This window comes from Amborella trichopoda, chromosome 1, assembly GCF_054954075.1.
Source record: "Amborella trichopoda isolate Santa Cruz 75 chromosome 1, AtrichopodaSantaCruz75HAP2 v2.0, whole genome shotgun sequence".
Lineage (NCBI taxonomy): Eukaryota > Viridiplantae > Streptophyta > Magnoliopsida > Amborellales > Amborellaceae > Amborella > Amborella trichopoda.
Window position 1 is genome coordinate 8,725,180 of NC_142336.1, and position 24,956 is coordinate 8,750,135.

General features: G+C 36.8%; 1 protein-coding gene and 1 long non-coding RNA gene across 3 annotated transcripts; one reads left to right on the forward strand and one right to left on the reverse strand.

The window, feature by feature from the left end:
• Nucleotides 1–3,859: 3,859 nt before the first annotated feature.
• LOC148783534 (uncharacterized) lies at nt 3,860–12,394 on the reverse strand. Its single transcript, XR_016044494.1, has 2 exons — nt 12,152–12,394; nt 3,860–4,082 (listed from the first exon to the last, which is right to left on the reverse strand). It is a non-coding gene; the product is annotated as an uncharacterized LOC148783534 (long non-coding RNA).
• Nucleotides 12,395–14,697: 2,303 nt separating this feature from the next.
• Nucleotides 14,698–24,242, forward strand: LOC18442831 (P-loop containing nucleoside triphosphate hydrolases superfamily protein). Of its 2 annotated transcripts, XM_006853041.4 has the most exons (9): nt 14,698–14,822; nt 14,895–15,151; nt 15,896–16,000; nt 17,191–17,268; nt 20,245–20,386; nt 20,499–20,569; nt 21,039–21,135; nt 21,412–21,596; nt 23,818–24,242. In XM_006853041.4, the coding sequence occupies exons 2-9, from the start codon at nt 14,999–15,001 to the stop codon at nt 24,073–24,075; spliced, it is 1,089 nt and encodes a 362-aa protein (XP_006853103.3). In that variant the 5' UTR covers nt 14,698–14,822; nt 14,895–14,998; the 3' UTR covers nt 24,076–24,242. The 2 variants fall into 2 exon arrangements, with proteins under 2 accessions (XP_006853103.3, XP_088716927.1); XM_088860801.1 differs by lacking the exon at nt 14,698–14,822 and having other exon boundaries at nt 20,504–20,569.
• Nucleotides 24,243–24,956: the final 714 nt, after the last annotated feature.

The window sequence follows — 24,956 nt, forward strand, 5'->3', positions numbered from 1 at the left end:
TTATTCTATCTAAAACTCCTCTCTCTCTAGAAACCCAATATCTCTTTTTCTCTCTAGAAATCCAAGACCTCTCTCTCTCTAGAAATCACTTTTCCGCTCTCTAGTAATCAATATCTTTCTCTCTTTAGAAACCCAATCAATCTCATTCTCTCTCTAGAAATCAATCTTATTCTCTCTAAAAACTTAATCTCTCCTAGAGATCTAAAAACTCATTATCTCTCTTTAGAAACCAATTTCTCTTTCTCTCTCTAAAATCCCAATCTCTCTTCTCTCTAAAACCCAATATCTCTTTCTCTCTCTAGAAAGTCAATATTTTTAAAAAAATTTTGAAAATTTTTTTTGCCTTACTGTGAACAGGAAAAGTTTGATGAGTGAAATAAAAAAATAAATAAAAAGGGGGGGGGGGGGGGACTTCTTAATGGGTCGGGACGAGCCATACCCAATATATTCTTTTTGGGTTGGGTTGGGCTGGGCCAGGCTTTGATAGTACATATTTGGGGGCAGGGTGAAATTTTCCGGCCAAAGTATTTTCGGGCTTTGCCAAGCCTTGAGCTAGCCCAGTCTTACACCCCTACTAGAAGTTATTTTGAAACAAATTGGAATCATAACTACATAGGTATGATTCCAATTTCTTAGATTTTGGACACTTTTTTATGAAAATTAATTTCATAGGTAAAAAGATTGCTTACTCTTATGACAAACCAAACTGTGAGAAATTAGTTATTTGCAAAGAAAATAATTTCTTAAAAATCATTTTCATACGAACCAAACATGCACTTATAGATAACCATTCTGCAACAATCACCCTATTCTTCTCACAAAGTTCATGACTCCTCTTAATTACACCTTCAAAACACCCTCTACTCCTTTCCTCCCATAGTTCCCACCTCCCATAGTTCCCGAAGTATTGTTGATTTAGCTATTTTTCAAAATATTTTCCCTTTTTTTCAACACCTTCTAACGTCTAATGCGAGAATATCATATTAACTTGTAATGGTATCATAGATTGCATTCCCATCCACTCTAAAAACCATTTCCAAGTTGTTCTTGCATAATTGCAATGAAGAAACATATGATCTGCTGTTTCCTCATCTATTTTACACATAATATTCGGCAATATATTGCCTCTTTTCCTTGACAGTTAGAATCTTCCTCAAAGACAATATCCATATAAAGGCCCTGACCTTCATTGGTGTAGCTAATTCAGATCCTTGCTCACATAGGATCTCTCCATCTATTTCGGTCATCAAATGACAGCTTGTATAAAGCCCATAGTGAACATACTTTTTTTACTCGTCTCCCATATTACCTTATCTTTCACATCTGGATAGTGGTAGTGATGTTGTAATAGTGCTAGACATTATATATATTTACCAGTAACAGTTTCATTAACTCTTCAATATGTGCACCTTCTATACTAGTTGGTACACAAACATTTCCCTTCAACCATCCATTTCACCATTTTACTTTTTGCAGTCATTTTGTCAAATAAATTTGGAAGCTGGACTTTTAAAGGTCTATCCCCTATCCATTTTTCCTACCAATGGGGTTGTGCAACATAGGGGGCGGACAATCAATTTGGGCATTTCCATAGGGTTTTGAGCGATTTCTTGGGGTGCAAGCCTAAGTGGATCACACATGACTTTGGTAGCGTCTCATCCAGGGAGGCATCTTGGAAAAACTGGGTGAAAATGGACATTGGGATTGGACCTAATTCACATGCACGACTGATCATGGGGTGGACAATTTGATTTTGGTCATAACTTCTAGATCGTGCATCATATTTGAGTGATTATTTGGATTATTTGTAAACTTATGACCTCATCTACGAATAAAACCAAGTTTGGCCTAATTTGAATGAGTTTTGATGAATCCACAATATTAGGACGTCATATCAGGTTGGTGCACGAGGTAGTTTCCTATGTTTTTTAGGCATGGCTAAGGGGAGGTTTTAGGTAGGTTGAAATGCTAAATTTTATGTTAGGGACTCTATGGTTTGGGGCTGTGGGTGCCATAAAAGGTCCCTTGACCAAAGTAGGGTGTGTCCACATAAAGGAATTTTACAAAGTAACCAATCCATTGCTATAGTCGGAATGCCACTTTTTAAGTTTTTTCATGGTTCTTATTTTTCCCTCAAAATTCCAAAATCTCCCTTTTTCTATTCCTCTCTAAGATTTTAACCCCTAAAATCACTTTACTTAAACGAAAAACATACAAGAAGATTGTTTATAGTTGGTACAAAAAGCTCACCCTTATCAATCAGATGTGAAACTTAACAACTAGGATGTACTATACTAGTCGCACTTGAAGTTTGAGAAAACTTTTCTTAGAGTCTATTGTGGAGTAATGACACACCGCAATAGACCAAATTTACATCATACATTGTATACAATCCTTACTTAAAAAACCATTTTAATTATATAAATCCAATTATATAGTTTTTTTTAGGTAAGTAATCCAATTATATATTTTTTTTTGTTTTTTTTGGGTAAAGACAGACCCCTACATATTTCTTCATTAGATTGGGGAGTTATATTTTGACGGTATTAATTGGAGGTGTAGGAATAGATACCATGATATGGTAACTGGGTTTGGGGATGCTACCACCATGGCCCCATCCCTTTTAGTAATCCAATTATATAGTTGCCAATGAAAAATGTGTTCTTTGCCCTTTAAAAATATTTATTACGTTTTATCCAAATTTTAATTAAATAAAAAAAAATCTATGAAGAAGGAATATGAGTGGAGCATAAAAGAAAGTTTAGAAAAAAATTTAAAAAGCATAACTATGCCTACTAAAACTAAGAAACGCAACAGTATGAATTTTTAAATAAAATAACAAAATAGATAAGAATTATAAATAAAATAAAAACAATATTAGTTTATTATATTAAGTTACTTTTCAAGCATTGCACAACGCACGTGCAATTAGCTAGTTCTAATTTTTTAGGCAAGGAAAAGTAATTTGTGCGTCAGGGGAGGTACTTTTACAATAGCGGCTCCAGACGCATTTAACATATGTTAAAAAATGTTAGCCTCGCAAAAATGCCAAAAAGTTATTTTTTAATTAAATTTTTTTTTTTAAGGTTGGTACTTATCATGGTTTGAGATTCTCATTCCTTCAAATTTTGAGTCCAAAATTCATCTTTGAAATAAATTTTGGAGAAATGACTCATTTAAATAGATGAGTTGGCAAACCTTGTTCTTTAAGTAATGGAAAGGGACAACCCTCTTCGAAATTCACCCCCTTCCAAAAATATATCTTAGATATGTATTTAGCACATGAAAAGTATACCAAGACAACGTTGTCTGCTTCAAATCCATGATTATGTAGCTAGAATAATAGCTTAGATATGATAGCATGCAAATAACTAAAACCAATGGTCCAAAAACAAAGTTTAAAACCACTTACTTTTAGATTCAAAATTGGTTATTTTTTTTTAGATTCATGATTATTATGGTTGACATGGATCCGTGAAATTGTCGATCCAAAATTCTACTCTAGGATGGATTTTTAGAAGGGAACCACATTTGAAAAGGACATACCAATATCTCAACTTCCAAGTTTGACTTTTCTTTAACTTGTGGAGTATTCTCTTAACACATTTGGACACTAGATACCAATTTTCCTCAATATAGTAATTTTTTGCTTAGAGGTATTTTAAGTTAGGAAATGGCATTATATGTCACGACCCAACCTCTTGCCCCTCTTGTTTTTTTTTACTAGCTGGAGGACAACAGGGTGCAGGACCGTGATCATGAGGTTGCGAACGCTACTCAGGTCGGAGTGGCTTAAGAACGGTAATCAGTGCAAATGATGAAAGAAAGCAAAACACCAAACACATACAACCACCCAAAAAGCCGGACAATTAATTCCAAATCATCATTAAAGCTCCAAAGTATAAAAAATGTGTCCAAGGCTCCTACGGCCCAAAAACATTACATATCATCAAAATCCTAACAACTATATAGCCAAACTGCCAACAAAACATACAATCAGAAAAGGCGTCATCGTCAAGCTTAGGGCTCCAGCCGTCGACTGCACCACCAAACCACTCGCCTTCCACCTACGAGCTATCACTCTACATAGACAGAAAAAATAATGGAATGAGTTATAAAGCCCAGTAAGTAGATCAAAGCACCATGCATCCATGCCTACATACAATATCTCATATTCATACTCCAGATCTAAACAAGTCTAAGTAACCTAAAACCATGTATTACATTTTATTTGGCAATATATCATAAGTGCTTCTTTTCATGGTGGAACATTCACAATTGAGTTATCAAATATTATATGAATTAGCAGTTCAGCGAACCTTTCCTTCATGAGTATCATCACAATTTATCATAACTACGTATTTCTCAATATCACACATTCACGTATAACTAAGCAAGGCGTACAACCTGCATTATCACAACGGAGCATACTTTCACTTCATAATAGAGCATACTTTCATTTCATAGCATGTCCTATTACAACATGCACATTCAATATTTCATAAATATTCACTATTTCGTAAACATTCATTGCATCACAAGTACGTCTTAATACAACCATACACATTTACTAGTTCATAAACAGGTCTTCTCACATTATGATTACACATTATATCACACAGTGGGTGGCAAGTCCATACCCACACACCATATCTCATCGTGACACAAGTCCATGCTCCCATATCACATCTCATCGTGGTGCAAGTCCATGCTCCCACATAAGTTCTCATCATGTATTCTCAGCATAAAAACATATCTTAATATCATGCATTCATATCATGATTAAGCAAAGCATGCCAAGGCATCACATTATATGTATCACATAACTGACCGCACAGGTCTTATCAATAGCTCTTATCATATAGCTGACCACGCAGGTCTAATCACATTGCGCTTATCACATAGCACATATTACATAGCACTTATCTTATAATCATTTACACATATAATTGAGCATGTCTCAAAGTCATGGATACATATCACTGAGCATATATTAAAATCATGCACATCACTGAACATGTATCAAAATCATGCACACATAACCTTGACCATGTCTCAAAATCATGCATTCACATCACAACAGGGCATACATCATAATCATGCTTCCATATCAAAGCAGAGCATAACTCATTATCATGCATTCATATCATCGTAGGGCATGTCATACTACGTGCATTCATATCATAATAGGGCATATCATGCACTCATTTCTCATTAGCAACACTTTCCAAGCTTATATAAAACATCAGCAATTCATATATGAAATCATATCACCAGGCCCATTAACTTAAAAGACATCATCATACAATTTTCTGGTTTTTCACAGTGAGGACAGTCCACTTCTAAAGGCGTATTGGGAGATTCAAAATCTATTTGGATATGAGATCACTTTTATGACAAACTTGGCTCATAAAAACAACTTTTGTGAAGGGGATAACCCCAAAATTTGGGTTAAAGCTCATCAAACTGGTTGATGTTCTTTTGATAAAGTTCATATCTTTGCAACAGAAAACATAGTATGACATACTCATAGAAATTGAGCATAACTTTCGAAATACATTGAATTGGTTTGAAAACCATTTTTAAAATAGACTCATAAATTTTTATTCGGAAGTGGTTTGACCTCATTCTGATATAATTTCATTACTTAACAGTTTCACACAATACACGTAACCCGTTCTCTAGTCTTTACAGAAGAAAACACAGGGCGACATCTTAATATAAAAATGAGTATAACTTTCAAACTACATAAAATTTCATCTCGATTCCAGACCAACTTTTAAAATAGACTCATAAATCTTTCATTTAGAAGTGGTTCGACCTCGTTATGATATGTTTTGGTCAGTGAAAAGCCCCACACTAGAATATATCAAATCCTTGGAATTCTATTTCACAGTTTTGACATACGTTAGAAAATGACTAATTACATTCAAACTAAAATAGATATTAAAACAAGGTCTTTTTCAACTTAAAATAGATTCACATGGGTTCTTTCCCACTAAAGTTCATAATCAACATATATATCTTCAATACTCTACCTATCACACGAATAAGAATCACAGTTCTGGAAAATACAGAGCACATTCCAGCTAGATGTCAATGTCATACATTCACACATATATTTACCATCACATCCATATTCATGCTTGAACTTCACACTTTGATGATTTAAATAACATGCATCAAACAAAAGTGGGAAAACATGGAAGCTAGATCTACTTACCTACTACAAATGAAACTCCAAAGTCTTCCTCTAACTTCACCTTGTCTGCCCAACTCCAATGGCTAAGGTCGAAGCTTAAGGGACAAGCCTTGAAGAGGTCGAATGACAAAGGGATGAGAGGTGAACGTGTATGAGATAGAAACCCCATTTCATGGGTGGTGAAGTGTACAAATAATTACATATAGTGGCAGCATGTAATGGACAAGTGGTGGCAGCATACGGCAAGTGACATCACACAACTAACAAGTGGTATGCAAGAGGAGAGAGAGAAGGGCAACTATGGGGGACATCATTATTATGGGCTCAGCAAGCATGGGAGACAAGCATCATTGTTGATACAACAATCATTTGCCACTTGGCACACAGGGGGAAAGAGAAAAGAGCGAGAATAAACTCCCTAGACTGCTATATACCACACGCTTATCAACCCGTGCCTATCAACCCATGCCCTCAACACACGTCCAGCCACCCATGCCCTCACCTCGCGTCCAGCCACTCACGCCCAATTGTGCGTTCAACCACCGATGCTTTCTCACACTCTATATCACACTTAACCATCCGCACGCTCATCACGTGCACTCGCCCATCCGCGCACCCATCGGGCATACACACCCATCCGCGCATTCATCGTGCGCACACATCTACCCGCACTCAACTGCACGCTTCATCGCCCGTGCTTTCTCACGCGTTCGTTGTGCTCATCGGTGCCGTTCGTACCTCCACGTGCTCTTCGTGGACTCATCTACCTGCGCGTGCACTCTAAAGTGCATCCACCCGCCCGTATCTGCCTACCCGTGCTCTCGGTGCGCATGCCAGCTCCCTCGTATCGACAGCTCACCGTTGTACTATAATATGCCGAAAATATCCGGGTCCTTACATCATCCCCCCCTTAAACAGGATTTTCTTTCCAAAATCATACATATGAAATCCAACCAGCAGGGGAGGGCACCCACACATCCACTACTGTCTCATACATTTGTTTATAGGCTTATCTTCAGCATCACTTAGTCTATACTTCATATCTCACACACAATGTCATGCACTAATCATTAAGCCCATCCAACTATCAGTAACAAGTTGACAAGCATATATCAAATCAAGCCATTCAGCTTTAAGCAATCTCAACAGCGACTACCAGCTGACTAAAGTCCAGCAATACTCACAAAGCGGCACCTTACAAGCATTAATCATGCAATATACTGAAAAACACACACCACCGAATCACAGAGTCATAGAGTCATGTCCTGCAATACGCTCAAAGCAAGCTTTCTATCAATATCAGTCACATAGTGAGGTCTTACAATACACTCAAAGCAGGCACCCTACAATTTGAATTGTGGTCATGCAATACGCTCAAAGTATGTACCATAGAATCACAAACCACGGTCCTACATTACGCTCAAAGTAGGCACCTTACAAGTATCAATCACCAAGTTAGGCCCTGCAAATACGCTCAAATTAGACGCCTCACTAGCATCAATCACAAAGTTAGGCCCTGTAATAAGCTCAAAACAGGCACCTCACAAATCACAATGCTAGGCCCTACAATACGCTCAAAACAGACACCTCGTTTTATCAATCACATAGTCAGGCCCTACCCTACAATATACTCAAAGTAGACACATCACTAATCACAAAACCAGGCCCTACAACACACTTAAAGCAGACACCTAACTATCATAAGGTCGGGCCTTACAATACACTCAAAGGAAGCACCTTACCATCATCACAAAGCTAGGCCCTGCAATATGCTCAAACCAGGCACCTAACTATCATAAGGTCAGGCCCTACAATACGCTCAAAGTAGGCACCTTACTATCATCACATAGTCAGGCCATGCAATACGCTCAAAGCAGGTACCTAACTATCACAAGGTTAGGCCCTAAGTAGGCTACATTCATACCATGTTTCACACATCACATTTTACTCATTGCAAGGTTAACCACACGAGTCACAACATAAACACTTATCACTTCAATTATAGGGCACGTATTAGGTCTCACTAGATAGGATATGACATACCCCTCAAGCAAAGCTCCACACAGTTATCATACTAAAAGGATCTACATAGGATCCCCAAATCAGTAGCACACAATTTAAGCACAATCGGGCAGTCTCTCGTCAAGTGGCATGACTTGCCACACTTGTAACATGCTTTCGTCTTCAACCAGCATTCGGAAGCTACACGGCCCTGCCTCCCACAAGCGGTACAATGCACGAGCTGACTTTCCTTGATGTCGCCTTGGGAGGTCTTTTGGGTCTTATCATTCCTTTGATTTCCTTTTTCTCGCAGACCTCTAGAGGGAAGAGGCCCTGTCATTCGCTTCTCCTTCCTCAGTCTTTTTCCACCTTCCTGGCCAAATCCACCAATTGCGAGAAGGCCTTAAGACTGGTCGACAAAACTCTTCCTCTGATATCAGGCCGCAAGCCCCTCTCAAACTTGCTTGCGTTCCTAGCCTCCGTGTTGATAATATGCGGTGCGTATCGGGATACCTCTGAGAACTTAGCTGCATATTGATCAACAGTCAGCCTCCCTTGCTGCAATTCTATGAACTCAACCTCCTTCATTTCTTTTACCGAGTCAAGGAAATACTTTTTGTTAAAGGCCCCTAAGAATCCTCCCCAAGTAGGTACCGTCTTTACTTCTTCCCAGGCATGCCGGACGGAACGCACCAATTTTCGACATCCCCTTCTATCATGAAGGTACCCAGCCTCAACGTTTGCTCATCTGTTCACTATAAGACTCCAAAGGTCTTTTCAACTTGCATCATCCACCAATCGGCTCTCTCAACTTTGCCATGCCCTGAAAAGGCTGGGGGCCCAAACCTCTAAAACTTCTCTATTAGACAACTATCATTATGCCCTAGGCCAGGGGCAGCTAGGGTCGGCATATGGTCATTCATTATCTGAGTCATAGCCCCTAAGGTCTTAATGAATTCCCCAACTGTCTCGGTGTTCCCATTACTGGGACTAGCCTCATTCGCACGAGTTCTTATTATCTTAACCTAAGACAGGAACACATATTCACTAACCCAAACAAGAGTTATTTAAAGGACACTTCTAAGACTCTTTAGGCTAAGCATCATATCTTGGCTGCTTTGATACCATAACTGTCACGATCCCACCTCTTGCCCCTCTTTTTTTTACTAGTCGGAAGGCAACAAGGTGCGAGACCATGATCATGAGGTTGCGAGCGCCACTCAAGTCGAAGTGGCTCAACCCTTTATAAAATGCAAATAACGAAAGAAAGCAAAACACCAAATACATACAACCACCTAAAAAGCCGAACAAATAATTCCAAACCATCATTAAGCTCCAAAGTATAACAAATGTGTCAAAAGCTCCTACGGCCCAAAAACATTACAGAACATCAAAATTCTAACAACTATATGGCCAAACTGCCAACAAAACATACAATCAGAAAAGGTGTCATCGTCAAGCTCAGGGCTTGAACCGTCGACTGCACCACCAAACCATTCACCTTCCACCTGCGAACTATCACTCTATATAGATAAAAAAATAATGGAATGAGCTATAAAGCCCAATAAATAGATCAAAGCACCATGCATCCCTTCCTACATACAATAACTCATATTCATACTTCAGATTTAAGCAAGTTTAAGTAACTTGAAACAATGTATAACATTTTATTTGGCAATATATCATAAATGCTTCCTTTCATGGTGGAACAATCACAATTCATATATCAAATATTATATGATATATCACACATTCATGTATAATTGAGCAAGTCTTACAACCTGCATCCTTATCACAGCGGAGCATAGTTTCACTTCATAATAGAGCATACTTTCATTTCATGTGCATGTCCTATTACAACATATACATTAAATATTTCATAAACATTCACTATTTTATAAACGTTCATTACATCACAAGTACATCTTAATACAACCATACACATTTACTAGTTCATAAACAAGTCTTATCGCATTATGATTACACATTATATCATACATCGTGTGACAAGTCCATGCCAACACATCATATCTCATCGTAATGCAAGTCCATGCTCCCATATCACATCTCATCATGGTGCAAGTTCATGCTCCCACATAAGTTCTCATCATGTATTCTCATTATAAAAACATATCTTAATATCATGCATTCATATCATGACTAAGCAAAGCATGCCAAGGCATCACATAACATTTATCACATACTTGACCACACAGGTCTTGTCACATAACTCTTATCATATAGCTGACGACGCAGGTCTAATCAGATAGTGCTTATCACATAACACATAACACCTAGCACTTGTCACATAACACTTATCACATAGCACATATCACATAGCACTTGTCACATAGCACTTATCTTAGAATCATGTACACATATAACTGAGCATGTCTCAAAGTCATGGATACATATCACTGAGCATGTATCAAAATCATGCACACACATCACTGAACATGTATCAAAATCATGCACACATATCACTGACCATGTCTCAAAATCATGCATTCACATCACAACAGGGCATACATCATAATCATGCTTCCATATCAAAGCAGAGCATAACTCATTATCATGCATTCATATCATAGTAGGGCATGTCATATTACGTGCATTCATATCATTATAGGGCATATCATGCACTCATTTCTCATTAGCAACACTTTACAAGCTTATATAAAACATCAGCAATTCATACATGAAATCATATCACCAGGCCCATTAACTCAAAAGACATCATCATACAATTTTCTGATTGTTCACAGTGAGCACAGTCCACTTCTAAAGGCGTATTGGGAGATTCACTATTGAATCTGAGATCACTTTTATGACAAACTTGGCTCATAAAAACATAACTTTCGTAATGGGGAAAACCCCAAAATTTGGCTTAAAGCTCATCAAACTGATTGGTGTTCTTTGGATAAAGTTCATGTCTTTGCAATAGAAAACACAGTATGATATACTCATAGAAATTAGGCATAACTTTCAAAATACATTGAATTTTAACATGCTTTCAAAACCATTTTTAAAATAGACTTATATATCTTTCATTCAGAAGTGGTTTGAGCTCATTCTAATATATTTTCACCAGTTAACAGTTCCACACAAAACACGTAACTGTTTTGAAAACCTCCAATCTTTACAACTGAAAACACAATGTGGCATACTCATAGAAATTTGGCATAACTTTCAAAATACATTAAATTTTAACATGCTTTTAAAATCATTTTTAAAATAGACTAATAAATCTTTCATTCATAAGTTTTTTGATCTTATTCTGATATAGTTTCGCTAGTTAGCAGTTCCACACAAAACGCAACCATTCTGGAAAACTCCAGTCTTTACAAAAGAAAACACAGGGCGACATCTTAATATAAAAACGGGTATAACTTTTAAACTACATGGAATTTCATCTCTATTCCAAAACAGTCTTTAAAATAGACTCATGAATATTTCATTTAGAAATGGTTTGACCTCATTATGATATGTTTTAATAAGTGAAAAGCCCCATACAAAAATACATAAAATCCTTGGAATTGGTTTGACATCATTATGATATGTTTTGGCATGTGAAAAGCCCCACACAAAAGTACGTAAAATCCCTGGAATTCCATTTCACAGTTTTGACAAACTTCATAAAATGACTAATTACATCCAAACTAAAATAGATATTAAAACAAGGTCTTTTCCATCTTGAAATAGATTCACAGGTGGTCTTTCCCACCAAAGTTCATAATCAACATAGATATCTTCAATATTCTACCTATCACACGAATAAGAGTCACAGTTTTGGAAAATACAGAGCACACTCTAGCCAGATCTCAATGTCATACATTGACACATATATTTACCATCACATCCATATTCATGCTTGGACTTCACACTTTGATGATCTAAATAGCATGTATCAAATAAAAATAGGAAAACATGGAAACTAGATCTACTTACCTACTGCAAATAAAATTCTAAAGTCTTCCTCCAACTTCACCTTGACTGCCTAGCTCCAATGGCTAAGGTCCAAACTTAAGGGACAAGGCTTGGAGACGTCAAATGACAAAGGGAGGAGAGGTGAATGTGTGTGAGAGATAGAAGCGCTATTTCATGGGTGATGAGGTATATAAATAATCACATATAGTGTCAGCATGTAATAGACAAGTGGTGGCAACATGGGACAAGTGGCATCACACAAATAACAAGTGGTATGCAAAAAGAGAGAGAGAAGGGTCAGCATGGGGGACATCATTAATATGGGCTCAGCAAGCATGGGAGACAAGCATCATTGTTGGTACAGTAGGCCTTTGCCACTTGACACATAGGGGGAGAGAGAAAACATGAGAGAGAAGAAACTCCCTAAACTACTATACACTACCAACGCACAACTACGCGCTCATCAACCCACGCCCAACTGCACGTTCAACCAATCGCACTCTCTCGCACTCAATAGCACACTTAACCATCCACACTCTCATCGCGCACACTCGCCCATCCTCGCACTCATCGCACGCACTCACACACCCATCCGCGCACTCATCGTGCACACACATCTGCCTACGCTCATCTGTACGCTTCATCCACTCGCGCTTTCTTGCGCGTTCGTTGTGCTCTTCGGCGCTTAACCGCGCCCTTACCTCCACGCGCTCTTCACATACTCATCTACCAGCGCGTGCACTCTAACGTGCATCCACCCTCGCGAATCCGCTTGCCCGAGCTCTCAACGAACGTGCCAGCTCCCTCGTGCCGACGGCTCACCGGCTTACTACAATATGCTAAAAGTCCGGGTCCTTACATTATATGCATCTAGGAACACATTCCTACATTTGTTTTCCCTTGAGGTATAAACCATCCATCTAGAAATAGGCGTAAACAATGGTCCCTTCAAAGAAAAAGTAAAATTAATGGTTTAATTATTTCATTGAAAATAATATCGTTTTTAGCTTTTAAAATTTATTTATTTTACACATTAATGATATGCATGTTAGAGATTATATATTCTTTAAAATTAGGATTTCAAGTCATAAATATAGCGTATCTCGTAACGTATTATCTGGCCATCCATTTTCAAAAAAATTATTTTTTTACAGGTCTGCTCTATCTACATAATTTGAGGTGTAGCCTACTTCAATAATGAGGTTGACATCTTATACAAACCTTGTTCTTATTTTAAAACCGACATTTTAAATCATGGATATAAAGCCGAAATTTATGTGACTTATATACAAGGTGTCAACCTTGCACTATTAAAGGTGAACCTCGAAAATCCACTAAAAGAATTGAACATATCGACCTCTAGATGTATGGATACATGAGAGAGAGAGAGAGAGAGAGAGAGAGAGAGAGAGAGAGAGAGAGAGAGAGAGAGAGAATTTCAAATTTAAAAATAATAGATATTGTAACAAGTTATCTAGATCGTCAATTTTCAAATATTTATAAATCTACTCAATTTATACATTTAAAATTTTAAAATTTTACAACTGAGGATGAAAATAAATTCTAATCATCATAAAACGTTTGACACCAAAATTATATCTCTATGATGCATCCTAGTTTTAGAGTATATACAAAGAAACACCTTATATAAAAACCTCACCCTATGTGTGGCTTGTATAAGGTGTTTGCCTCAAGCAATTAAAGTAGGGTGCATCTCCAAATTATATCAAAACATGCAGCTGTGAAAAACCTCTAGTTGACACGAAAATCTATTTGTGCATCTAATTATGCAATTTAAAACTCCTAAAACAATGCAAATCAATCAAGATATACAAAGGAAGTGTCTACAAAGAGATTATTTATGTTTTGTACATCGATGTCACAATCATTCTACTCCCTTATCTACTCCCTTAAATTTTAAATTGAGAGGTTATAAGAGTGTCACTAAATATATACAAAAATTTTAAAATTAATTTTCTCTTACTTGCTACGCACCCTAAGCCATCCAATTTGACATTTAATAAGTAGTAATAATTATGATTTTTTTTAATATATAGACAATTCCCATATATCAATACTTGAAAGGGATTGTGTGCAATGAGACCATTTACCTTTGATACATGAATATCACAATTACTTATAACCATTCGATGTGATAGCTTGGGTGTGTCACAAAGTTTGCAAAAATTTCTTTTGAAGTATGAGTTTAATCAATTAAATAAATGCAACCACCCAATTTCTCATCCAATGATCATTATTAATTGTGATCCCTTTAACTTTAGAAGGGGCCGTCTAAAATAATACTTTACAACATACATTATTTTCATAATTTGAGTTCATTTTTTTCAAGGTTGCAACCTTAAACAATCCAATTAAGACGCAGTTCCAAATTTTATTATAACATGCAATTTTGATTAAAATCTTCTTAAGATTATGTGAACATCTATTTTTTTAAAACTTCAAAAATTGTTAAAATAAAAAATAATTAAAATCTTAAAAATATAAGGTCTAGATAATTTGTTGCAAAATGAACTATTTAAGACTCCTTTTTTTTTTTTTTTATATTCATACATCTCCATGTCGTAATTCATATTTCAAATTTTCAACATTCAAACAATATTTGTCCGATGGATTTTTGAACAATATTTGTCCGATGGATTTTTGAACAATATTTGTCCGATGGATTTTTGAGGTGAATATGTAATTCTACATTTTAAGTTTGCAACCTTATATAAACTTTTTCGTTGGATCCATGCATTTGCAGGATTTTCGATTTGCAATCACAAAGACGGCGGAAACTGAGAACTGGGGTAGCTTCTGGTCCAGGGGGGGGGGTAGAGAGAGAGAGAGAGAGAGAGAGAGAGAGAGATGGGGGTTATGGGGAGGCGTTTGGGTGAGCTTGGGATGATGAAAGGAGGGGGGATAATAAATTGGTTCCCAGGTCACATGGCCGCTGCAACTCGCGCCATTCGCAACCGCCTCAAGCTCGCTGACATGGTCATAGAAGTGCGAGATGCAAGGGTACTAAACCCCTCTCCCTCTCTCGCTAGGCTCTTCATAAAAACTCTTATTGAAATTTTCAAATGGCAAAGACAGAAAATTGTGTAGTAGTGGACCCCAAACTGCTTCCTCAGAGAAACTGGCAGAGTTCTATTTTTCCTCAATTTTTCAAAGTGGGAATTTTCTGGCTTTTCCATGGATCCATTTGCTTATAATTTCTGGCTTTATTGAGTCTTTAATTTGTGGTTTGGAGTCATTCATGGCAGACCTCCTTTCGTTTGATTCGATGGCATTTTGATCCTTTATTTTATGATACATTTGTATTCCATAAAAACTTGGCAAGTATTGAATTTGTCACTGATAAATGAGAGTTCCTTGATTTACTGTTGAAGGTTAATATTACCTCTTTTATTAAATACTATTGTTATTATTGTTGTTCTCTTTGTTCCATAATAATGTTTTTTGTTGGACATTATCAGAGTACCACATTAGAAGATTGTACGTTTAGGAAAATGCGGCGTGTGAGATATTATCGAATTCTTCTATTGTTCATTATACAAACATTTTATTTCCCCATTTTTTTAGTTCTCATTTTTTCTTTTATTAGATAGCCGATTATTTATTAGATATCCATTAGCAGAATGTCAAATAAGAGATGCTTTATGTTCATGAAAATGGTGTATAAGAGATTGTTGAATTTGATTAGGTATGCAATTTTCATGGTAGAAAGAGTTCATAGTAACGCTGTGGAGTAATCTTGGACAGATTCCTTTGTCATCAGTGAATGAAGACATGCAGCATGTGCTTTCTTGTAAGAGACGAGTGATAGCGCTTAACAAGAAAGACCTCGCAAATTCAAACATGATGAATGTAAGTGGCCTTCTGCATCAATGAAATCGTTCATTAACTTTTCTGCCATTTTAATCATTGAGAGTAAAGGTGCTATCGAACTATTCTAGAGGACCTATTACTTTGAAATTTTTTTTTAATTTGCTCATGTGTTATTGAAGTTCTTCATAAAGTGGTGTTCATCGGTATATCTCCTTAGTCTTCTATCACTTTAAATATGAATTAATAATTCATCTTTAAAGAATTCAAATACTGCTGCTCTATCTCTGCATGTGACATTGATGTTATAATGACAATTTGGTGGGTTGGAGCTAATGTATATATCTCTTGATTCTGAAAAATGAACAACCGACAATCCCAACATCTTTCTCTGTTTAAAGCTGCTTAAATTCCCTTTAATGAAAGACCTTTTTTGCATTCAACTGTTCCAACTTCTACATGCTCAGCCATGGATTGGTTTTGGCCTGCTTTTCTGGTAAGTAGGGGCTTCTACTTATAGAATTCTAGTTTTTACAAGCTTAACTAGACCAATCTTCGATTGTTTATCACTTCCCTCTGATCAGATCAAGATTGTTATAGTGAAGGAATATCTTTTCTTTCTGGCGATATGTGAAGGGGATTACTTGATATATAATTTTTTGTTAGCTCAATAAAAGAAAAATGGAATGCTGTGTTTTTCATTTCATAAGGAACTGATTCCTAACCGTCATTCCCCCTTTGAGACGAAACCAATTATGATTTTGTCAATAACACGTTTGGATTCAATTTAGACTGGCCTTTATCATTCCTGTGCGATTTTTAGAGCAAGTAGTTTTACCCATCCTGGTCAGTTTCTTAGAGGTGGTCCTCTAATCATTTCATTTCCTTTCTGTTAACAATTGTGATGGTTTTTTAAAAATTTAATATAACAATTCTGTATCCATCTTCTTTCTCTCATAGTATTCAATAAGACTTTCACAATGTCATAAATCGTTTATTATTTTGTTGGAAAACAATATATGATTTATGACATTGTGAAAGTCTTATTGAATATTGTTTTTTTCTCTGATTGTTATTTCTTTTAGCACATCATCGACCGTTCCATATATCTGTTCTGTTTGACAAATGCTCCCAGTTTCCTCAATTCAAGCATTTTGTGTGACTTCCATAGGTGTGCTGTTTTAATCTTACATGGATGGAGGGAATTTCACCAAAATTTTGCAATTTTGCAGAAATGGCTTCAACATTTTGATTCATGTAAGCAAGACTGTCTCCCTATAAGTGCTCACAACAAGAACTCAGTCAAGAAGGTCAGTTTAGACTGTTCCAATGTTGTTTCTTTCTTTCAATCATTTCAGTTTTATACTTTAAAAGTACATATGTACCTGAAGTAGTTAAGAATCTTCTGCCAGAGCCTAATAGATGGAATGGAAGTGCTGCTTCTTTACAAATTATGAGCAACAGTAGGGGCATGCTAGGTGTTCCTTTTCTAAAAAATTACAAGAGTTATTCTTATTTCAGCCTAGCACATTACAGGTGTTTCCCTTATTTTTCAAAACAAAAATGAAACAAAAAGAAAAGAAAAATCCCAAGTAAAGACTTGCTACCACATTCAGAAAACTAGACCCTAGTTAACACAAGAATCAGCAAAAATACTAACCTGAAAATTTGCTAGGATCACCTCTTAGGACTTCTTATATCTCTCATGATTTCCTGGATTTATGGCCCATCAATCTGTGAGGGAAAAATCTTTTCCTCTTCTGTTTGGGAAGAAAATTCAGGCATGGGGATGGAGAATTCAGGCCCTTATTCTCTCGTGGTTTCTGTCAAACCAAACTGGTTTAGAATCCTCATTAGGTTTTCTTAAACCACTCACACCAAAGCTTCTTCTTACAATTTTCTCTCTCCTAAAGACACTCTAGGATCCCTCAAGCACCTCTCTTTGCTCTCCACGTGAATCCTAAGCCCAAGAATGCCTCATGTGATTTGTTACGTGGAATAACTCGTGCTTGCTGTATTTATAAAGGCTCTAACGGTATTTGGAGAATTAGATCTTGGCCTCTACTATTGGGAAATCTATGGGATGAGAGGCTTTTAATTTCAGCCATCCAGCCAAGAGTCGATCATCATGAATCTAGGTTGAAGAAAACTCCTTGATCCTTAGTAGTTTGTCCCACACTCTTTGATCTTCCTGTATAGTTTTTCTTCCACAAAAGATTAACTACTAGGATTTCCTAACAACATTCTAACTAACTTTTCAATAATGTCTTCCCAAATCTTTATTTAATCCTTTTCAAGAGCAATTCTAATATTGTTGGAAATCAATTCACCTAATTCCAAATAAGGGATTGAATTGAATTGGAAAAGCATGGGAAGTGGTGCCCTGCCCTCCACTTATATGCATTCATGGGTAGCCTTAGTGCAATTAGGACCAGGAATTTTCTGCCACAAGGGACACCATGGCCAGTAGGCCACCCTTCTAGGTATCCACATTTGTGTCACTAACATGCTCCACATGTGCCCCATTTGTTCTCCCATATATCCCCTTAAATTGTGCCTCACAAAACAAGTAAATTATTACATATACCCCTACTGAGGACAAAAATTAATTTCTAGAAGTACTTGTTACTTTTAACTATTATGCAACACACATTTGTGACTATTTTAAGAAAATAAAAATAATTTATTTCTCTCAAAAAGCTGCTGAAAACCTTAGGAAAAAATCATTGGGAGAGTGAGGCTGCTATCGGATAAACTTTACAACTAGGTGCCCTATGCTAGCTAAATCTAATAATTACACTCTACCCCCTAAACCAACCCAACAGACCCATGATCCGCTTGTCTCTTTGCAATCACTCATGAGTGGGAAGTCAGCCAAGGTGTAAATTAACTACAGAGTTGTCAAAGATTACAGGTGCTTGCCTAGGGTAAGTCATGTCTATACCAGACATGCACTATCATATTGTGAGAGACCTCCCTCAGCACACATGCAAACCTGTCCCGTGTGCAAAAGCATGGCTATCATGTGTGCATGCCATAAGGGTGGTGTAGAGGCATTTAGCTTGCCCTCATAAGCCTCGAATCCTCACGAAGGAGACTAATTCTGCGTCCTCCTGGTCATATACCTCACATAGGAGTATCTTGCTAGGAGGGCCTAATCAAGCCTAGGGCTAGACAGCAGACTGAAGCAATAGTCCATACCACTCATAGAGTTAGCGGTCCTATTGAATAAGCCTAATTGTACTTTTTATGATATTCCCCATAGAGTGTTCCCAAAATGGAGCTGCCAAGTTTCCCATAGAATTAGAGTTCCCAAAATACCTATTGACATCAAGAAGGGTTAACCTGAAACCCTCCACTATTGGTGCATCAGGGATTAAGCCAAAGATGACTTCTTTTGGCTTTAAGCCGAGGAAAAGAAGCTCAATAGTGAGCTCTCCATAGCACTTATGAGTGAGGCTTCTTTTGGGAAACAAACGTTACAAAAGTTAAGGCAAGATTGGATTACCAAGGCAATTCCAGTACCAAACTCGTTTACTCTAAAACATTGACTATAAGTCTCGAACAACAATCTCTAAACTTAAAAGTCAATATGGCTCAATCACGAACAACAAAAAAGAGATCTCCATGAGGTCACTAGCTTTTACAAGAACCTTCTAGAAGAGTACAACCAATCTCTCTCCAATTGAATCCGCCTTATGAAACCCAAATCACTGAAGAAGAAAACAACCTCCAAAGAAAAGTCACCTCCGAAGAAATTACTAATAGCCTAACAAGTAAGCACCTGCGATCCAATGGTTTCCTTGCTCAAAGTCTCCAAAAGTATTGGCACATAACGGGTTGAGAAAAGCCATAAAATATCTGAAATCAATTAAGCCACGGCGTAGAGTCCATGGCACTCATGCCACATCACTCCAAATCCTGTAAGGCCCAATACTCCCACTGAAACACGTGTCCCATAATGTACCAATAGCCTGCCTACATACTTACATGGGGTATATACAAGAGCTAAGACATTTAAAGGCCACAAATCCCAACAACCACACACACACACACATGCGAGTTTTATTAGTGCATATTATCATATGGTACGTGCAATTTAAATGTGCTGATTTCAACTTCAGGGTTGGGGCAATCCCCATTTGTAGAGCCTAATTGTACTTTTTGTGTTATTTTCTGTTTATTTTAATTTTGCTACATTTTGTTCAAGCTCTCTCTCTCTCTCTCTCTCATTTTAATTATGTGAATACCTTTTATGTGGTTGATATGTTGTTTTATGATGCCAGCTTCTAGATCTCGTGGAATTAAAGTTAAACGAGGCAATTTTGAGGCATCCGACACTTCTTGTTATGGTTGTTGGTGTTCCTAATGTTGGCAAATCAGCTCTCATCAATTCCATTCACCAAATTGCTTCTGCTAACTTTCCTGGTAACCAAATGGCATAAAATGTGTTATTTGTTTAGTGTGATAGTCTTTGTTATCACCACCTTTTAACGTTTCTCGATGTTCTTTTCTGAGCTTAATTTTCGCTTCTTTTTAGTGCAGGAGAAGATAAAACGGGCGACTGTGGGACCTCTGCCAGGTGTAACTCAGGATATAGCAGGATTCAAGGTCAATTTGTTCATTAAGGAGTTGTAATTTTCTACGAGATTGAAGCTGTGGTTGCATGTGCTATTGTGCATCTTCTCACAAGTTGTCCTTTCTCATTTTTTTCTACAGTTCTATTCTTTTTGTACTTTTTCAACCTCTCATTCTCTCTCTCTCTCATACACACAGACACAAGAACAAACAGATGCATGACTGCACACATGTATGCATGTATTCTTGTATGTTCAGTTGTGTGTGCATGGTGTATGAATTTATGTATCTTGGCAGAAGTTAGTCATTTGATAGAATCTCATCTGGTATTACTAAGTATCAAAGTTTGTTATAAAGTGCTGGCACCAACATGTTGCTTCATGTACAAAAATTGTTTTATGCGGAAATTATAATGAAGCCATCTATCTTCTCTGACCAATCCTTTCTTGCAAATTATCTTTTTAGAAAGTTTATTTACCGCAGGCGGATGCTTTTGCTGCAGATTGCTCATCAACCAAGCATTTATGTTCTCGATACTCCAGGCATATTGGTTCCTAGCATTCCAGATATTGATACTGGGTTAAAGCTGGCCCTTACAGGTACGGTTTTGTTTTCTGCCCCTCATTCTGTTGTTTTTATGTAGAGTTATTTGGTTTCTTATCAAATGATTTCTGCAGAAAATCAAGATATGCTTGTATATTTGAATCGCAGTATGGTTGTGCGCAATTTAGGAACCTTATGCATGCAGAAGAAGGTTACTAGAGCAGCCTGATTGGTTGAGTTCCTCTCTCTCTCTCAATAAGAGAGAGAGAAGAAGAAGAAAAAAACATAGACACATTCTTTCAGCATTCATTCATAACTATTTGCATTTACAGGAGCTGTAAAAGATTCTGTGGTTGGCGAAGAGCGTCTTGCTCAATATTTGCTTGCACTTTTGAATACTCGAAATGTGCCACTCCATTGGAAGCATTTACACAACAAAAACAAAGATAAACATGGAAGTATGTCATCAAGGAATTGGAAGCTACCATTAAGAAATAGTGATCCTGGCCGTATTGAGGTATTTACTAGTCTTCCTTTTCACATTCCTTTTTCTGATTTTGGATGTGTATAACTTGGACTCTCAAGAAACGTAAACATCTTACCATCGAGATGAAGTCGAAATTTTGAATCACTGCTGTCATTAGTCAAATAAGCTCCTCTATTCATAGCTCATGTCATGCAAACCCCACATCTACATTTCTTTTGCTTGTCATGCTGATTTTAAGCATTATGTATACTGACCTCAATGCATCTATTTTTCTGATTATCCCTCGAAAATTGCTAGTCCTATGTTTGTGAATGCCTGAAATTTCCTTGTATGCGAGGGTCATTTGGTAACCAGAAATTTGGTTCCCAGAAACGAAATTCTTAAATATTGTAGCATTTCCCAGTTTGGCAACTGGAATGGTACAGTGGAAGGAAGTCCACAGGACTTTGACCACCCCCCATGGAAGAGTGAATTACCCAAAAATGGGAAATGCAGATTCCCATTTTCTGGACCATTTTGTCATTTTGAAAATGTTCACAAAATTCAATTTCTATCCTGAATAGGATCTATATGAAATTTGGAGGGCATGTGCTACTAATTGGGTAGGTTTACAAAAATGTCAAAAATATAATTTATATAAAATAAAATGACCAAACTACCCCTCAAAGTTTCAGCTGCAAACAATCATTTTTATTTCTCAAAAAAAATTATTTTAATATTTTTTTATAGGTGCATGTTATTTAGATGTAAAGTTGCCTGAAATTTAGATCCATTCAATATTTACCCCAAAAAAAATTTAAAACTGAAATACTCTACACCTTCCCATCTAGATTTGAAGGTTGAGATCGATAGTGTTTTAGGTGATCTACAATGTGGAATTTCAAGGTGTTTTGGTTATTCTATATTTTCTAAAATATATTTTATATTTTTTACATGTGCATGAGGGAGAAGGATAGACGTGCAAGATTTAGCTCAATCTGGTATATAGAAAATAAAATAAAATTGAAATACTGAAATATGCTCTCAACTGTTGGTGAGGGTAATTCAATCATTTTATTTTTTCCAAATAATTTTTTGTATTTTTTTTTATAGGTGCTTGAGGGTGAGAACTATAGAATCCCAAATTTTTAACTCAATTTGATATACAGAAAAAAAGATAAATAAAATGGAAATGCTTAGACTTGCTCTCACCTTAACCAAAAGGTCTTTCTTTTCTTTTATGGGATACAAAGCATCCATTTCTCTAGACCGACCATGGATGAGCCATGATTTCAAAATCGGATTCATTTAACAAACATTACCATCTAATTAACAAAACTTTAATGAACAGTTAAAATGACTAATTTTCAGATCTCGTAATTTTGAAAGTTTAATTTGAACTAAACATAGTTTTCCACAGTCCCCATAATTCTAGATTGGTTAATCAAACATAGTATTTTCTATCAGCAGGTATTCAATTTTCTGCGTTCCACATTTCAGAATTGGAAATCTCGAGTTCTGATTCCAAGTTCCAGCTGCCAAACGATCCAATATATCATTTGGAACTTTAGTTATGATATTAAGGTCTACTATAATGAAGAAATACCCATGTTTTATTCCCATTTTGAGTAAGATGACAGTAGGCTGCCAAAGAAATGTCAATTTCGGAGCTTATTTACTAAAAGCATGTGGATCATAATAACAATAATAATCATCATCATCATCAGAGCCTTATCCCAACTATTTGAGGTCGTCTACACAAATCTTGTTATGCTATTCTGCTCTATCAAGGGCCTTACACCCAGTAAAACTATAAGTCCCCATATTGTTTTTCACTACTTCCATTTATGTCCTTTTGGGTCATCCACTTGAACCAAATTTCACCTCCTAACCGGTGTTGTATTGGATTTGTATTGCACATGGTCAGCCCACCTAAGTCTACTTTTGCTTATCTTGTCGCTTATTGGAGTCATCCCTAAGTTCCCTCGAATGTATTCATTTCAAAGTCTACCATTTCTTGTCTTGCCATTCATCCATCTCAACTACACTCATCAATAGGTATTTGTTTTTTGACCGCCTAACATTCCGTCCCACTAAGCAAAGCTGGTCTTATAACTGTCCTACGGCGATCACATAAAACTCCAGTTGCATATCTCCACTTTGCCCACCCAGCCTTAATTCTATCTACGACATCTTCCTTAATCTTTCCATTTTTTTAGATTATCGAGCCAAGATATTGAAGACTAAGCTTTTGAACTTTGATTATTGTTAGGATCTTGTAACAGAAGTTCAAAGGGCCCTCGTTAACACTTATTCAGAATTCAGTGGGAACTTGGAGAATGAAAATGATTTGGAAACCCTGATTGAAGAGCAGTTCGATGCATTGCAGAAGGCTTTCAAAATCCCCCACAAGGCAAGTAACGAGGCACACTATATGGTGTCTAAAAGGTTGTTGACTCTATTCAGGCTTGGGAAATTAGGCCATTACATTCTTGATGATGTACCTAGCACTTCTAAAACAGCAGTCTGAGCTTTGTGTTTTTTTTTTAGTAGATAATTTGAGTTTTAATTTTACACCCTTTCTGTGTAGGCAATGTTCTTATGTTCATTAGTTAAAGCTTTTTGTTTAGCAATTGATAAATGTAACCAGTTCCTGTCTATGGTTTCAGATTAATTAGAAGCAAAATTCCCAGTTAATCCCCATGCCTCCTATCCCCTGAAAGTCAATCCATAATAAGTGGATTCGAACTTCCATCTTAATGATGGTGGAAGAGGGTTCCATAACCAGTAAACTTTTTTTGTTTTGGGGAGAATATAACCAGTAAACGGTAGCATTTAAGGGCTGAAAACATGTTCCATTTTGTGAGAATTACCTCCAAGCTGTAAATATTTCTGTACATAGTCAGCGAAAACATTTCTGATTTCTGTATTCCCAAGGGTGGACCCTAGGGTGACTGCCCAAGGGCGGATGACTGTTGGATTGCTAATGCTTAATCTCATCCCATGGCCATAATTTAAAGGGAACTTATCCAAATATAAGTTAACTACTGAACAATTCCAACTCATGATCATTTGTATTTTGATAGGGCTTTGAAATTAAATCAAAAGATTTATGTAAAATGTTAAATAGTGTATCTGTAAAATGTATTTTGATAAATTTTCAAATTAATAGGGCTTGGGGGTTACTTGGGAAGTCCCGGCGACCCGGTAACCCTTAAGCCCGTAAAAAACAGAATGGGGAAAGTTCTCACCTAAATTGATCACCCATTAATAGAGAAAGATCTCTCTCTCTCTCTCTCTGGAGAGATAAGGGGGACATTTGGTGAGGAAGATGGAGAAAGTGGTGGAGAAAATGCTAGACATAGGAGAGTTCAGGTCAATTTTCCATGGCTTCTACAAAAAGTTTCAGAA